Raw genomic sequence first — 16,225 nt, 5'->3', positions numbered from 1 at the left:
AACTATTTTGAAAATCATCTTAAACGACTCAGACTCAGCATTTGGCCAGCGACAGGACAAATCACTACTGAGATGTTGTGAAGTGTTCGTCCATCAGTAACAGTCGAGCCCTAAGTCTGTCAGCTCTACTTCCATCTACTAAATTCTGAAAAGGTGCCACCATGGTGGGATTCACTCAGCTAACAGCAAACCAAAGTAAAAACCAAATGATGCATAGGTGGTTGCACTTTTTTCCCCCCTAGACAAATGATGCATCTGAGGGGCAAAGGTGAACTTTAACTTAAAGTGCAAATAATGACTCAATCATCAAAATAAAACACCTTTACAGACAGAGGGCACTGATGAGCATTAGCTCAACAGTAAGTCACAGGACATTTTGTGACTACAGCCCAAATTAATAACAAAATATAGCAGGTTAACATAAATCTTGAGACTTTCCCAACAAGTAGATTTAGTAGCTAAATATTATAAATGGTTCATTTTGCTCACATTCAAAAGGGATCGATGATTAAAAGAAAACACTAGACCTGCTGGAACAAAATAATCAGACAAAGGAAAATAAAAGTTCAGTTCTAAATATTAAAATAATGAATTAAATATCTGACATCAAAGTTAAAAATTAACCCGTGTCGGAATACACTTGCTATAGAGCAGGGGTCGGCAACCCTAGGAAGGGTTAACTGATGGCACGACCATAGCTGGTCGTGCCATCAGTTTTTTATTTTTTTTTTTTTTTTTGTTACAGTACAACAATGAAAGGTGGTGGATTGGCCAGATGCTGGCCAGTGTTTAAAAACAACTCAGTTATTTGGTGGTGGCTATGGCGGACCTTCCACAGATTCAGTAACATTAGCAAGTGGTGGAGGCCAGCAGGTGGATGAGAGAAAGGGGAGGCAAGAGGAGAGACCCGAGGCAGCCGCCGGTCCAAGCGTCAGGTGAACTGAACTTCAGGTAAGAAGTTATGACCTGCAGTCTGTCTGGGTCAGATATAAACCAAGTTTAGGTGGAGTTTATTTTCGTTATGCTGACTTTTTACAGTCAGTTACAATAACTCGTACTGCGTGCTAGCTAGCATGACAGAGTTTCTATACAGCTGGGTGGTTGTTTTGATGTTACTGATGTTGAACTTTATTTTATTCACAAGGTTAGTTAGTAGAGTTGCCAACCGTCCCATAAAAAAACGGAATCGTCTCGTATTCAGAGAAAATATTACGCGTTTCGTATTGAGCTGAAAAGGAACACAGTTTGTCCCGGACTTCAGCTACAATGAAAAAGACACAAAGCTGGATTTATTCTGTCGTTATGCTGCAGCTGCCTCTTCTTCTCTCATTCTCTCCCCCTCCCTCTCCTGTTTCTGCTTCAATCATGAAACTGATCAATGATCAGCTGATTGGCTTTTCTCTCTTGTTTATTTATCGCCCATTTTGTGCCAGAAAGAAGAAACCAGCGGATGTCGCGTTAAACAACAGCAGCACATTTAAGCTTGATCAGCTGTTGTTAGAATTTATTTAATATTAATTTCTAGTATCAGCTGATGTTTGCTGGAGCCACAGCTGTAAAAGCTGCTGGTCATGATATCGGTTTGGTTATCTGGTGAGAGGGAAACATGAAGATGAAACCAGGAGATGTCCTTACTGAATCATCAGAGCTGAACAGGTGATGGAGAAACAGGTTTACCTTTTAGGTGACATGAATGAGTTGAAGGGAAGTTATGAACTGTTTCTGAGAGATAAATAACACCAGGATCCTTTTTCTATGTAGCTGACAGCTGGTAACTGTGCAGGGGCGGGTCTAGCAAAGGTTTGCCAGGGGGGCAGGTAGGGCATTAACAGGGAAAGGGGGCACAAAGAAATACTTTTCTTTCTTATTCTCATTTAAAATGTCTGGCTGTTATTAAATAATTATCTGAATCTTACAACCAAAGTTTTTATCTGATGTAAAGTCAAAAGGAGCTTGCAAAGAAAAGCGTCTGGACTTCTCTAAATTACTTGAAGACGTTTCACCTCTCATCCGAGAAGCTTCTTCAGTTCTAAAGTCAAATGGTGGAGAGTCCCATACACCCTAGTGGGAGTAACCCCCCACAGAGGGACAAAAGGACCCCCTGATGATCCTCTAATCGCCTGAGCCAAGGTGTGAAACTGGGTGTGGGTCCCAATCAGCCAGAGTTTCAGGTGAGTTCATTGTGAAACCTGGCCCCACCTTATCATGCGAATTCCTGAGACCTTAGCCTACTGGTGAGAGGGACGTTGTTAGCTTTCCACATTCCGACACTTCAAAAGCTTCAGCAGCTTTCCGCTCAGCACAGCATCAGCACCACGGAGATACACGGATACATCCGTAGACTCGTGACAGAATTCACAATGCAATTAATGAGCTTTAATGAGCAGCTAGATTTGTCTCACATTAACTGGCTGAGTTAATGCCAGTTAATGCGACATCGAAGCAGCTGGAATCCATATCTGTGTGTGTTCATGGAGCTTGCATTTTCACCTGCTGGACATCACTACCTGACAAGTTTAACTGTCTTCAGAACATTGCAGAGGCCTTATTGACAGTATTTGGCTCTACATATCTGTGTGAGCCGGTTTTCTCCCACACGAAGAGTGTCCTCAGGTAGCCGTCTGAATGCTGGACACTCAGAGACCTTTGTATCTGAGTGGGAGACCAAAGATCACTTTAACATGTGTATCTCTGTATTAACAAAGATGCCACATTGGCTCAGTTTATTTTTCTTATCATTGTTGTGAGGAGACCATAAATAGCATTTGTATTTTCTGTTGTACAGTTCATTTGCTGTTATGGATAAAAAGTGTCTTTTTTTTGTTTCAAAATAGCTGATAACTATTCGCTGATAGCTGCTAACATCTGCGAATAAATATAGAACAAGTGGTTCTATATAGTGTGTAACTGTTAATATAGAGAGTTATTAAATTTATTGCTAATGCAATCATATGGCACACTGACTTCTGAGGAAATTTTAGATAGCACTCGTCATCAGAAAGGTTGCCTACCCCTGCTATAGAGCAAAATTCACAGATGAATTCAAATAAAGTGACATTTTCACAGCGTTCTCTAACAGAGGCAGTTTTTTGTTTTGTTTTTTTCCTTTTTTTATTCACATGCGAAACATCACAAATTTACCTGTGTGCCTCTGAGCGCCTTCACCTGCTGCGCTTAAGTCAGAGAACTGTACATTTCAAATGCATGAGAGAAGTATGCTGAACGGTATATACAGGAAATATGTTGTGAACTAATTAGAAAACTTCACTTACAATTTAAGAGGGCTACACAACACTTTGCAAAAATGTAGAGGGGTGGGGGGGGAGAAGCCTGTCACTACCAGCAGGGGGCACTGTGGGTTTATGTGTGTGCATGTACTTGTCTCTGTGGCATCCAGCTGTCCATGGTTAGCATATACGCTTGTATGTATAAATGTAGCCCTTACAGTAAGGGCAGGTGTGTGTCACATCCTTGAGGTCATCAATCATACAGGGAATCAAGCAGCAGCCGAGATCACAGCTGTGAACGAGGAGCAGACAGACAGAAGATGAAGCGAAAATCAAACACCTGCTCATGATTGTACACGTTACGTACATTAAGCTCTCACAAAACAGTCACTGGGTCAAGAACATGGCAACACAGAAGCATGAAAAATACACCATCTGCTTATCTGCTCCAATCAGCACTTATGCAAAAGTTGAAGGTCACAGATGCCACAGTATACTGTTGTGCAAAATTTAAGATAGACACGATTAACAAGTTACTAAGTCAAGAACATATTATTGAAACACCATCTGTCTGAATGTTCAGGTAATATTTTATCTTCCAAAGTCCTTAAAAGGTGAGCTGGGAAGTAATGGACGCTATAGGGTATTTTATTTTATTTATATACTGCCAAATTACAACAACTGTTGTCTCAAGGTGTTTTATATTGGAAGGTAAAGTCCCTACAATAATCAAACGACAGCCTTCACTGTGGTGAATGTGGAAAGTAAAAACAGCTCCCTTTTAAAAGAAACCTGACAGAACCTCCAACCAGTCGTGGCAGGTAGCTGCCCCTCCTTGAGTCTGGGTATGCCAGAGGTTTTTTCCTGTTAAAAGGAAGTTTTTCCTTCCCACTGCTGACAAGTGTTTGCTCATGGGGGGGTTGTCTGATTGTTGTTTTTTTCTCTCTATTGTTGTGGGATCTTTACCTTAGAATAAAAGTGCTTTATTTGAGTATTTGCTGCTATATGAATAAAAGTGAAGTCTTTCACATTCCCTAACATGCTCAACTATGGACAAACCTGGGCGTGTCTGAGAGCAAGAGCACATGTGAGACTCCAGTGACAATTTAGTATCCAATAAGGGAGCTACTTCAACAACTTCCAACAAATGCAAAGCATTCTGAAAACTAGTAATAGTTAATCTAGCTAAAGCTGGAAACAACTTTCTTTTTTTACTATTTGAATCAAAAAAACAAAAAAAAAACAACCTCCCACCAATGAGCATAACCAGGCCACAAAGTATGAGACACTAGCAGCTGGTGATGTGTGACCTTTGTGTGACATATTTTTCAGCGTTATTATGTGCTGAAAAATATGTCACACATATATTATGTACAATATTCTGCAGTCTCCTGACAAGTTAAATGGTCAAGTTACTTTAGTTTTGTTGAAGTGTTGAGTAAACGTATAAAATAATTGCTTAACTTTCCAAAACACTACCTAGGCTACTTAATGCATCTAGTGTCAATAAAGTGAAACTTTGAATTAGAAAGTGTCTCATCAAGTAAATTAGCTCAATGGAAATGCAGCAATATAACAACAATCAGTATTCTGTGATAATGACCGTTTTATATTGTCAGATATATGATTCTTGCAGATTTTCTTGACATAATTTATCATCCAGCTCTAGTTCTGTGTATTTAAAACTACTGTCACTTTTAGGCATTACTCATGTGTAAAAACAGCGAAAACCCACCACCAGATGTCTTTTCCAGGACCTACTTACCCTACAAAGAAGCAGAAGAGGCAGAAGAGTGTGTTCATGAGGCCGATGTCGTGGGAGATGCGGGTGACGATAGCCTGCTGACAGTGCGGACACACAGTCTGCACTGGTGAAGTCTGAAACATTTCACCCTGCAGAACGGTCACAGTGGTGGCTGCTCCTGGAGGAGCCAGGACGGTCGCTGTGTGACCTCCCATGTGGACAAAGTGACCAGGACCCGGGCCCATCTGTCCTGGCATCGGTTGAGGAAAGTGACCAGGTGGTGGTGGGTAGTGGCCACCTGCATTTAGACAAACCAATGAGAGTGGGCGAGCACAAGAACAGCAGTCATGATATTTAAGAAGATGAACCATAGCCTCAACAGTGACGTGAGCCAAAAGGAAAAATAGATTTACAAGCCAGTGAGCAATAAAATACTCTTTTTAGCTCTTTTACATTTCCACATTATTAATTCAATTTTCTGGTTTCTACCAAACTAAACTGAAGCCAAATAAACTATTTTCAAGTAATGAAAGTTAACAAGCTGAAGTGTGTGTGTGGGGGGGGGTGTACAGCTATTGCAGTTTGTACTGTGCATAGCTGTACACCATGTCGGGTCCAGAACCATGAACACTAACATGCCCTGACAGCTTTAGAAGACAGTCACATATTGTGGGAGTATGATGCTTCATTTCCTTATCTATATATGCAGATAGTCTGTCGCACCTTGTGGTGGTGGAGGCATGGGCATTGGCATGGGCCCTTCCCCAGGGACATGTGGTGGTAGGAAGCCTGGCTGTGTGGCCTCATAGGGTGGTGGACCATAGTCTGGAGGTAGGGGTTGTCCCTGTGGAGGACCAGTCCTTACCGCTTCTGAAATACAGCACACATTAAAAAGATGGCACTGGAGATAGCCCCGCACAAGTCTGACACAACAAACTGAAGTTTGTGGTCTGAAATAAATAACTGCAGTAGTACACGGCTGCAAGTGCATGACAACATGGGTGTTCACTTCACTGGTCATCTATGAAGCTTTCAAAGGTGAGACCATTATTTGCTGTGATTTACATTTACTGTTCTTCATCAATCTAGCAAATATTACAATGAAGTCTCTCAAGCTCAGTGAGTGCCCAAATTTCTCACATCAACTGTAGGGAAGTGGTCAAACTGCTTTTGAATTATCTCAATGCACTCAAGAACTTCTCTTTTTCATTGGTTAGTATATCAGAGTAGGTAGGCTCCATAATGAGACCAAGCTGTAATAACTTAGAACTGAGTCAGACTGATATTACAAAAGGTACATTTTGACTAAATTATTCAAATCAGACTGGATTTAAAATGAGCAAATTACAATTTTTTTCAACAGTTAAAACGGCCGCAGATGTACTTCCTCTTGAACTGAGGAAGTTTACCGAATCACTCACACTGAATGTAGAACATATGTCACCACCAGTACCACTACTGTAACATTCACAATCCTGTGTGTTCAGCTTTATTACCAGGTTGTCCATTTTTCTCCTGGATGAGGGGCGCACTGGGACCTCCGGGGTACGGAGGGGGAGGATCGCTGGACATACTGGCCGGATGTCTGAACTAGCAAATGGGTCGGACACGTGAGCTCCACTCACAACTCGACAGGTTGACTTCCCCCCCTGTGAGGAATAAAAAATGAGCACAGTTTGAGTCCCCTGGCTCATTACTCTCTGACACAGTCATAAAATGTTCCATCAACAGTCAGAGAGGCTAATGAAGGAGCTGATGTAACTGCTGATGTCAGTCTGCACATACTGTACCATAAGTTTCAGGGGAATTGAAAGATAGAGGTTTTAAGACATCTTAACGCTGGCAGTGTTAATCACATTTTCTTGGTTTATAGGAATACTGCCTGGCAATAAAACAGAAGTAAAAGCAAAACTGTTCATTTGAACATGAAAACAATATCATGATGGGTTTACATTTCATTTGCAACTAAAACCAAATTATTCAATTGCAGTCTTATAAACCAAGATAAAGCAGTAAAAACCATAAGATGACCAGAGTAAGTGTGATTACTGTGTGAAAACCTGGATGATCTTGAGTGCAGTAAAGAATGGTAAATGGACTGGTTCTTATATAGTGCTTTTCTACTCCGAGCGCTCAAAGTGCTTTATACATTCACCGATTCATGCCCAAGGATATTTGGCAGGAACCAACCTTCCGATTACCAGATGACCTGCTCTACACCTCCTGAGTGACAGCCACCAGTTAAGAAGAAGCCTTTAGCAAAAGCAATTCCAGGGAAGGCCTGGATTAAATGAAGAATGAAATGAACTGCTAGGTGTGAAAACTTCAACAGCAATACAATCGTGAGCTCCTCCATCCTTCCCCGGTGCTCAGGTTTCGGCAGGAAGCACCTCTTCTCTCTGCTTAAATAATGCAAATGGTGTCTGAATGTAAGGTGCAACAAATGCCTCGGAGAAGAACAACAATTTTGGGGGGAGATTTAAAAGTATGTATGTCCAGTGATGACAACTCCAAAGCACTAAGGCACAAGCAAAACCAAAGACTGTGTTATTGTATGGTGCTATAATTTGTTCTAAGGAAACACATCATTTGCATTTTCCACCTGTTAGGTCAGAGAAGTGAAAGTACTAACACAGAAAGAAGCAGGCTCTCACATCTATACATGAACCTCTACATACTTGAAAATATGTGTAATAGACTACACTACTGTTAATACAACAGACCCCTTAATTTTAAAGACTCTAAACGAAGTCTTTCTGATGAGGGAATGTCTACAAAACAGTCATGGTTTTTCCTAAATCTGGCTAAACATGTTTTAGCCTTCTGATAGGACTGCAATAAAAAAGCTGTTTATAACAATGGGCAAAAAAAATGCCAAAATTGAGACTTCTTTTAAGTACGTTATACAGATACTATGCCTCTACTAAATGTGGACGAATCGTGTAGGCCTGTTTTGAAACAGCACTGGCACGCCAACACCTCTGATCCAAAGATGTCTGTGTAAGATTGATTATAATATTTTAATTCTCACATAAACGGTGGCAAGTCCATAAAGTACCACTGGAATCTAGTACAAACAAAACCCACTGAAAAAAACTTCCTCCATCTGTTTTAGTCAAATGTGAACTGACTTCTTAAATATGTGAGCTTATCTGGAGAGGAAAAGAAAGGTGCTGCTACACAGAGACGAGTATACAGACAAAGGAGGTTTGTGTGGACTAGATCATTCCTCGCCGACCAAAGAAAGTGTTGAAATGTCTCTAGACTTCAGTTTGTTTTGATGTTGAAATGTCACTACCCTATATTTTTAAACTATGGGAGACCTTTTTATTCAAACTGATATAAACAGAAATGCCCACAAAATAAATAAAGATTGACTTTAAAGACCAGCGGTGCAAATTTTGAGCCTGTCCCAGTGATCTCCTGATATCATTTCAGCACATTCCTCAGTTATATTAAGGTGTTCAAAGCATATGATGCTAAAGAAGGTGTTTGCTAAGTGCAGAGGAGAAAAATAACAAAAGAAATTAAACTGCAGAAAAATTCTCCTTTGCCAGTTAGTCTTGTTAGCTGGGGTTTCAAATGTACCAAAATTGTATGTCTGTTTATTAACACATTATTTATCAAAAACATACATGCACACTAGTCGCTGTCAAATCAATAGCACAGATTAATTTCCGTTAGCAAATAAATACACTTATGTGCACAGCAAACCTCAAATGATTCTTTCTGAGTCAGAAACAAACCTCAATGCTAATACTAAATATGCTACAAACCCTACCTATTAAATGTAGGTCAATTATGTTAACTGACTCAGTGATGTTTCTTTGGGCTGAAAGCTGACTAACCAATGTGCTCATGTATCAATTTCTATAATGGCATCTACACTTATAAGCAGCAACAATAACAAGCTCCCCTAATAGAGCCACAACATACACTCCTGTATTTTGAGGCTGCATGCTAGCACTGGTGTAGTTCAGTCAGTTTGACATTTCTCTTTTCTCAATGTATTAAGGTGTTTTTTTGTGTATGTTTGTCTGTTTAGGTATTTTTTACAAGAAATACCAGACCTTACTTACTAGGGTATTTTACCATGGTAACGTATGCTGCAAACCTAACCTGCCTTGAACTAGGCTAAATTGCAGATTAGAGATCAACAGGTATGAAATGACTGCTGACAGACCAATGAGTTCTAGTGAAAACAAGGTCACCATTCCCAGAAGATCCCTTGGACATCTGTGCACAGACAGTTGAAGTGTCTAAAGTCTTTGATTTTCCTTGACAAGCAACAGCATTATTTTACCTTTGGTATTTTTTTCCTGCTGGCTGCAAGCAATTTCACAACAGTTTTAATGTACTCTGAGCACTAATGATCATATTTGATACTTCCTAAAGTTGTATCAAATTTGCACTAATTTGGCCTAATTTTCAGTTCAGCCTTTGTTATGTGTTTAATCCTTCATATTTTTCTTTTTTTTTTATCTTCCTATGTAAAGTCAGCCGTTTTGCAGCAAGTACACTTAGGTAAAACTGTGATTGGTCAGATACTGTTAGCAGCACCACTTTTTAAGCTGACTCAACTTGATAACCAGCTGTGACCTCTTACCGGTACTCTGATTGCCAATGTTTGAATCAAGAGAATGAAAAAAAAAAAAAAAAACTGGGTGTGTTAAACTTGCTTTGTAATAAAGGGCTAATACTACTGCTACTACTACTATTACTAATAGTTTTACCTGATATGACTGAAATTAGGGATTCCTCCAGAGAAGCCTGAGATCTGCCACACCCTGTAATATGAGCAAAATTCACCATTATTATTATTATTTTTATTATTAAAAATGTACAAGTTAAAAGAGTACATTATTAAGCCAACACTGTTATTAAAATTTACACTAAAATTTACAAAAACAAGTCAGTCTTTAGCAGTGAACTGAAATAAGACACTGCTGCTTACAATGCTGTAAGCCATTAATGAAACTGTTGTAAATAACTTGTTAACCTATAATATGTCACAAGCCTGTACATACTTATAGTTATAGCATATTCATAACATATCTTCACACCGTGTACATTGTAACATACCCATAATAGACCCATATTTTGTACCCTCCTACCTATAATAGACCAATTTTTGTAATATATCTATTGCCAAAGCACTTCTGGATAGATGCAAACTGCATTTCGTTGCCTTGTACTTGTGACATGTGCAATGACAATAAAGCTGAATTCTATTCTATTCTAAGATAAAAGCTGCAATCAGTTTTGCCAAAGTCACTTTTATATGCCCTTTACTTATCCGAGTTAAAAGTCTAATTAAGATTATAAACGTCTTTGTTAAGAGCAATTTTGCCAACAGGGCAGCAGAAATGACAACAAATATAACACAGTAGTTCTATGAAGACATTTGAAGTGGCCTGAAAGGATGGTTTGATTAGCATTTAGAATACACTGAAAATACAAATAATGTCATAAAGATACTTGCATAACAGCTATTTTTTTAATTAACTATATAACCCGTTTGTAAATCCTGTTGACTACAGCCCATTTACCGATATAAACAATGATAATGGTCATTTAAAAAAAAAACGATTCAAACGTTAACTATCACTTCCTCAGGTTGGTAATTTCACAACCAACGAGAAGAAATAACTATATTATAACTAATATATACATATATGTGTGTCTGTATGTGTGTGTATGTGTTTCTTTTTTTAAGGCTGAAATTTGGATTCTTCTTGTGTCCAGAGCAAACAAAAAACAAAAGTGAAAAGAAAACTTATACGTGATCGCAATAACAAGTACTAACTTCGGTGCCTCCACAAACCAAATATCTAAGTTTACTGAGTGTAACTGCTCCCAACTTATTGCGACAGTTTTCCCAGATAAGCAACTAGCCAGCTAGCTGGTGTTTTTTAATAATCCTGTATCGGATAATCCTGCTCAAATCTACTTGCACAACTAACCATGAATAACTTAGTTACGTAAGTGAGGCCAGAGGAAGCCAGCGGCGATGTTAATTTAAATTGGTGCTTGGATTTAATACATGTGGTAGGGTAGCTAGCTAACTGAGAGGCAATGCGGAGTGATGTGAACGGTAAAATAAGCCGTTGCATTCGTTATTTCTACAACATCTCTGCAATTTTAAAAAAAAATACGAAAAAGAAAGAAAGAAAGGAAACCCGTGAAGGACAGCCGGCAGGGAGTGTTTTCCTGTCAGCCGTTGAGGTCATCTTAAAGACAGCGATGTGTTTGTTTAGTTAAAGCATGTCTGTTTGGGTAGCAGTGGTTAGCTGGCTATAGCTAGCGTCGCCATTCGTGACACAGAAACGACCTCGTAAAAAGAAAAAAAAAGAGATGCGGACAGAAACGGTTAAGGAGTGAAGACCCGGAGGGCTGTGGAGAAGAAAACCGTCTCCGGTCACGACTCTTTAACGGGGCAACTGTCAGTATGCTGAATGCCAGATTACCTGGTTGTAGATGAGACGCCAGCCCGCTGCGTGAAGTTGCTTGACGTTAGCAGCTCCGTCCCTCCTGAGGAGAGTCAACACCCGTCGAGATGGATTTACACCTGACGTCATTAATCAGGAGTTACAAGAGCTGCTGCTCAAAACTTCTACGTCACATTCCGCTCGTTTCCTTTTGTTTAAGTAAAATACGAATTAACTTCTTATCCTGTAAATAACACGACAAAAATAAAACTATATTAAACAATAGCATGTAAACAACCATTACTTTTTTACATTTTTATTATATAATTATTTAGAGCATTAAATATGATTACAATATTTTTACGACATCGCATACTTTAGAAAGTGGAACTCCAGCATTATATTCATTGTTTATATGTATTAGTCAAAGCCTATATAGCTTTTTTGTGTGATTTGGAGATCAATCTACCGCTTGCCAGAAGATTCCAGTTGAAACTAATAGCTGACCTTCGAGTGTTTAAAATCGTTGTTTACTGGCCTCCTGCGGTCGAACTGGAGAACTGCAACGTTAGTCAATTAGTCAACGTAGACAATGTTAGTGTCAGTGAAGGCATAATGGAAAGACAATGGCAATGCTGTAAAAAAAATAAATAAATAAACCGCACCATTGTTGTTTAGTGAGCTAGTCTTTTTTATTATGAATTATATATTCAACATCATATTTATTATGTTTTAGCTTTATTATTCTGTCGCCAGCTATTCAGAGTCAGAGCTGGCCCAAGGTGCCTAGACCATCACCTCCAACCAACCCTCAGCACTACAAATATTAACTTTAGTTAATAGTGCTAATAGTAGTCCTTGCTTAACCATTTCTGCCTTGTACAATAACCATTATCATAACCATTCCTGTACCATAACCATTATTATTATTGTTGTTGTTGTTATAGATTATCGTTATGGTGGCTTATTAGTGTGGTGAGAGGTAATTAAATAAACCCTGCAGACAATGAATTTATGAAGTATAAATTTAAACATAAAATATAAGGATATCTGTGTACAGTCTCACAGTTTTATCAATATGTCTCTAAGTTTTGTGTTTGAACACATTAAAGAAATGCTGACAAAAAGTGATTTTTATATATCACATCATTACGCATTTAATCTAATTTACCCTAATGCATTTTTAATACACTTTTATTGGGCCCAACCAAGGTACTGTAATTTTAGGGTTACAGTTTCATAAACATTTAAAGATCTGGACATATATATATTTAAACTTCCAAATATATATAGAGATAGACTGATTACACTATTCACTAGGGCAGGGCAATATGGCCAAAAATATTTATCACAATATACATTTGAAAATTTGCAATAACAATATAACTGACAATATAATTGACGCGAGACAAAATACTTTACAACTCCCAACTTTATTAGTGCAAAAAAAGAAAAAAAAACATCAATGTATTTTCACTTAAACAAGCAGCTGTTTAAGTGAAAATTTAACAGTGAAAATACAAATTCCTTGCTGGCAGTTTAACCAAAAGGCATTTCCAGTGAAAATGGGCTGACATATCCTGAGCATAACCATGTATAATATCCACAAAACTTAAAAAGAGGTTATACACACACACACACACACACACAATATGGTAATATTATGTTGAAGCACAGTAATCCGGTTGTTCAGTCTGACGTCACTAGCCGTGTCTGGGTCTAAACTCCGCTGCAGGTCCATATATCAAACGATCACTATGGCATTACTGAGAGTTGAAAAACTGTCTAAAGTCTTTCATCTTTAATAAAATGATCAGCGTTCTGCTCTACCAGGTGTAAAAATTGAGTTTAACATCCAGGCATCCATGAAAACGGAATTTATGACATTTAACGGAGTTAGAAGTTAGCAGGAAGTTAGCTCGCTAGCTTCTATCTAAATACAATATAGCATGTCCTGACTGCGGGGTTTTGGAAACAAATTAAAACGTACAGCTCTGTTATCACTTCCAGCATAAATGAAGACAGAAAACTAAACAGCAGTGACGTTTGCAGGGTTACTGAAGTTTGGCTAGCTGGTATATAATGATGTGCTACGTGACCGCTAGCGACACAGCTATGTTAGCATAATATAAACAAGCTAACTTTTTTTCCACTCGATAAAAGTTACCGTGAGTGTTGTCGGTGGTCAGGAACAAATGTAATCGCATGGCAGGATGCTGTAAAAGGACCAAACTTCAGCCAGGAGAACAACTGAGATAATCCATCCACAATACGAGGTTAGTCATTCATATACTGCTGCATGGGCTGGGCTGTAGTTAGATCCTAAGGTTTTAAAAACTGAGCTTAAATAAATGATTAGTGGTAATAAAAGCCGAGGGAGGTCAACAGGGATCACCGACTGTTTTAGGAGCTTTTTGAGATCAAATAGAAGAAAATACATAACATTAAACATGTTAACAACACAAAAGCCATATTAAACGCAGACTACTTTAGACCCGGAAGTAGGATTCGTCGCGTCATCACTGAACAACCGGATATCACTCCGCGAGGTTCCTGACTACGATAGCCATAATGCTCTAACAATCCATCAAGCGGTGCGGGTTTGTAGCTTAGCAAAGTCGTACTAAAACTTTTTTTTTTTTTTTTGAGCACCAGTGTACCACACAAAATCGTTTCGAGGTCAGTAAGCACAACCAGAATTCATACATAAGAATTATAAGGGGCAGTGTCAATTTTTTCAGAAAATCAAAGGATTTAAAGAGCAACTTATTTTCCCAAAACCACGGTAATAACAACGGCCCGCTAGCATGCTCTAGCAAAAATTGTGCTTTGGTGTGTATCTGACGGACAAAAGCCAAACCAGTTCCACACCACTGAAGTTGCACCATTTTAACAAACCAATTCTGGTTCATCTGTTTCATTCAACGCCCTTCTCATTCTCGGTCATTATGCTTTTTCTGCCATGTGCGTATGAAAACAAAGGCACTGCACATGCGCGTTTTACCCATATTGTATCGCGATATTTATCGTTGCCTAACATTATATCGGTATTACCGTGAAAGGTATGATATGGCCCAGCCCTACTATTCACTATTATTCTGCTGTGCTTTGATCTTTTATGACCTCTGATGTCCTTTAGCACCAAAAAGGTTGAGAACTGAACCAGCTTGTATCATTTCTGTACTATGCTACATTCTTGTAGAGGTCTGTCTGTGTATCAGATAGTTACAACAAGATGTGGTAGAAGATGAAGCAAGTGGAAATATCAAGGAAAATTAAAGTTGCTCTGACAGTGGTGAAAAATATGAGGAGAAGAGAGAGTGTGTTTAAAGATAAAGTCAATGTATTCTCTTTTTCTTATATAAATCAGGGTTGCACTGAAGGTGGAGCCTATCCCAGTTGTCACAGGGCAACAGGTGATATTATATAAAGCTCTGAATAGGAAATTACTATATATGAACCAGTCCATTTAACTTGCAAATTCCATCTATCTATCCATCCATTTTCTTCCACTTATGGGGGCAGCAGCCTAATCGGAGAATGCCAGACCTCCCTCTCCCCGGCCACCTCCTCAAGCCTTTCCAGTGCACCACCACTCAGTTCAGTTCAATTCAATTTTATTTATATAACGCCAAATCACAACAACAGTCGCCTCAAGGCGCTTTTGAATTGTAAGGTAGACCCTACAATAAACCTAAATATACCTAAATCTTTCAGCTTGGGGCAGGAAGTTGTCCCTGACCTAGAGTGGTGACTCCATCCTTTTTCCAGCTGAGGACCAAATTATGAACAGAATGTGTGATAAAGGGCAGCCCTGGTGGACTCCAACACCCACCAGAAACAGTATGCAGACAAAAGCTCATGCAACGGTTGAATAATGATCGAATGGCCTGACACCCCATACTCCGGAACACCTCCCATAAGACACTTCGAGGGAAACCCATGTAGACTGGTTGGGCAATCTCCCATGCCCTCTCAAGTATCCTAAAGAGGGTGAAGCTGGTTCAGTGTTCTGCGACCGGGACAAAAACTGCATTGTTCCTCCTGTATCTGAGGTTTGACTAACGGATGGGCTCTCCTTTCGAGCACCCTGGCAAGACTTTCTTGGGGAGGCTGAGGAGTGTGATCCTCCTATAGTTGGAACACACCCTCCGGTCCCCTTTCTTGAAGATAGGAACCACCACCCAGGTCTGGTAATCAGGAGTTACAACCCCTGATCTCCACACAACATTGTAGAGGTGTGCCGACCAAGACAGCTCAACAACAGCTAGAGCCTTCAGGAACCCAGGCCTAACCTCATCCACCCCGGGAGCCCTGCCACTAAGAAGTTATTTAACTGCCTCAGTGGCGTAACCCCCGGAGATAGACAAGTTGTCTCCCTTGTCCCCATATGCTGCTACCTTTACAGAAGATGTGTCAGTGGGATTAAGGTGGTCCTCAAAGTATTCCTTCCAAAGCCCGACAATGTCTTCCTTCAAAGTCAGCAGCGTCTGGACTTCTTTAGGGTTCACAAGAAACTTAAAGAAGTCCAGACGCTTTTCTTTCCAAGCTCCTTTGACTACGATGACGTGGAGCACTGAGAACCTCCACAGGTATACACAATGTAGGTAAAGTACCACTTCCCCTTCTGAGTCGCCTGATGGTTTGCCAGAATCTCTTCAAGGCAGTCCAAAAGTGTTTTTCCATGGCCTCTCCGAACTCCTTCCACACTCGAGTTTTTACTTCAACCACTGCTCGAGCTGTGTTCCTCTTGGCCTGTCGGTACCTATCAGCTGCCTCTGAAGTCCCACAGGCTAACAAAGCCCAATAAGACTCCTTCTTCAGCC

At 39.6% G+C, this 16,225-nt stretch overlaps 1 protein-coding gene across 1 annotated transcript; it reads right to left on the bottom strand.

Moving 5' to 3' along the window:
• Nucleotides 1-26: 26 nt before the first annotated feature.
• Nucleotides 27-11,551, bottom strand: cdip1 (cell death-inducing p53 target 1). The gene is made up of 6 exons (XM_085404339.1): nucleotides 11,439-11,551; nucleotides 9,705-9,758; nucleotides 6,468-6,620; nucleotides 5,695-5,841; nucleotides 4,993-5,269; nucleotides 27-3,519 (listed from the first exon to the last, which is right to left on the bottom strand). The coding sequence occupies exons 3-6, from the start codon at nucleotides 6,541-6,543 to the stop codon at nucleotides 3,408-3,410; spliced, it is 612 nt and encodes a 203-aa protein (XP_085260465.1). The 5' UTR covers nucleotides 6,544-6,620; nucleotides 9,705-9,758; nucleotides 11,439-11,551; the 3' UTR covers nucleotides 27-3,407.
• Between the last annotated feature and the right edge of the window lie 4,674 nt (nucleotides 11,552-16,225).

The sequence above is a fragment of the Rhamphochromis longiceps genome, linkage group LG4 (assembly GCF_057381845.1).
Source record: "Rhamphochromis longiceps isolate RC_006_pf linkage group LG4, R_longiceps_female_GT1.1, whole genome shotgun sequence".
NCBI lineage: Eukaryota > Metazoa > Chordata > Actinopteri > Cichliformes > Cichlidae > Rhamphochromis > Rhamphochromis longiceps.
This window is presented reverse-complemented; position numbering and strand designations above follow the sequence as displayed.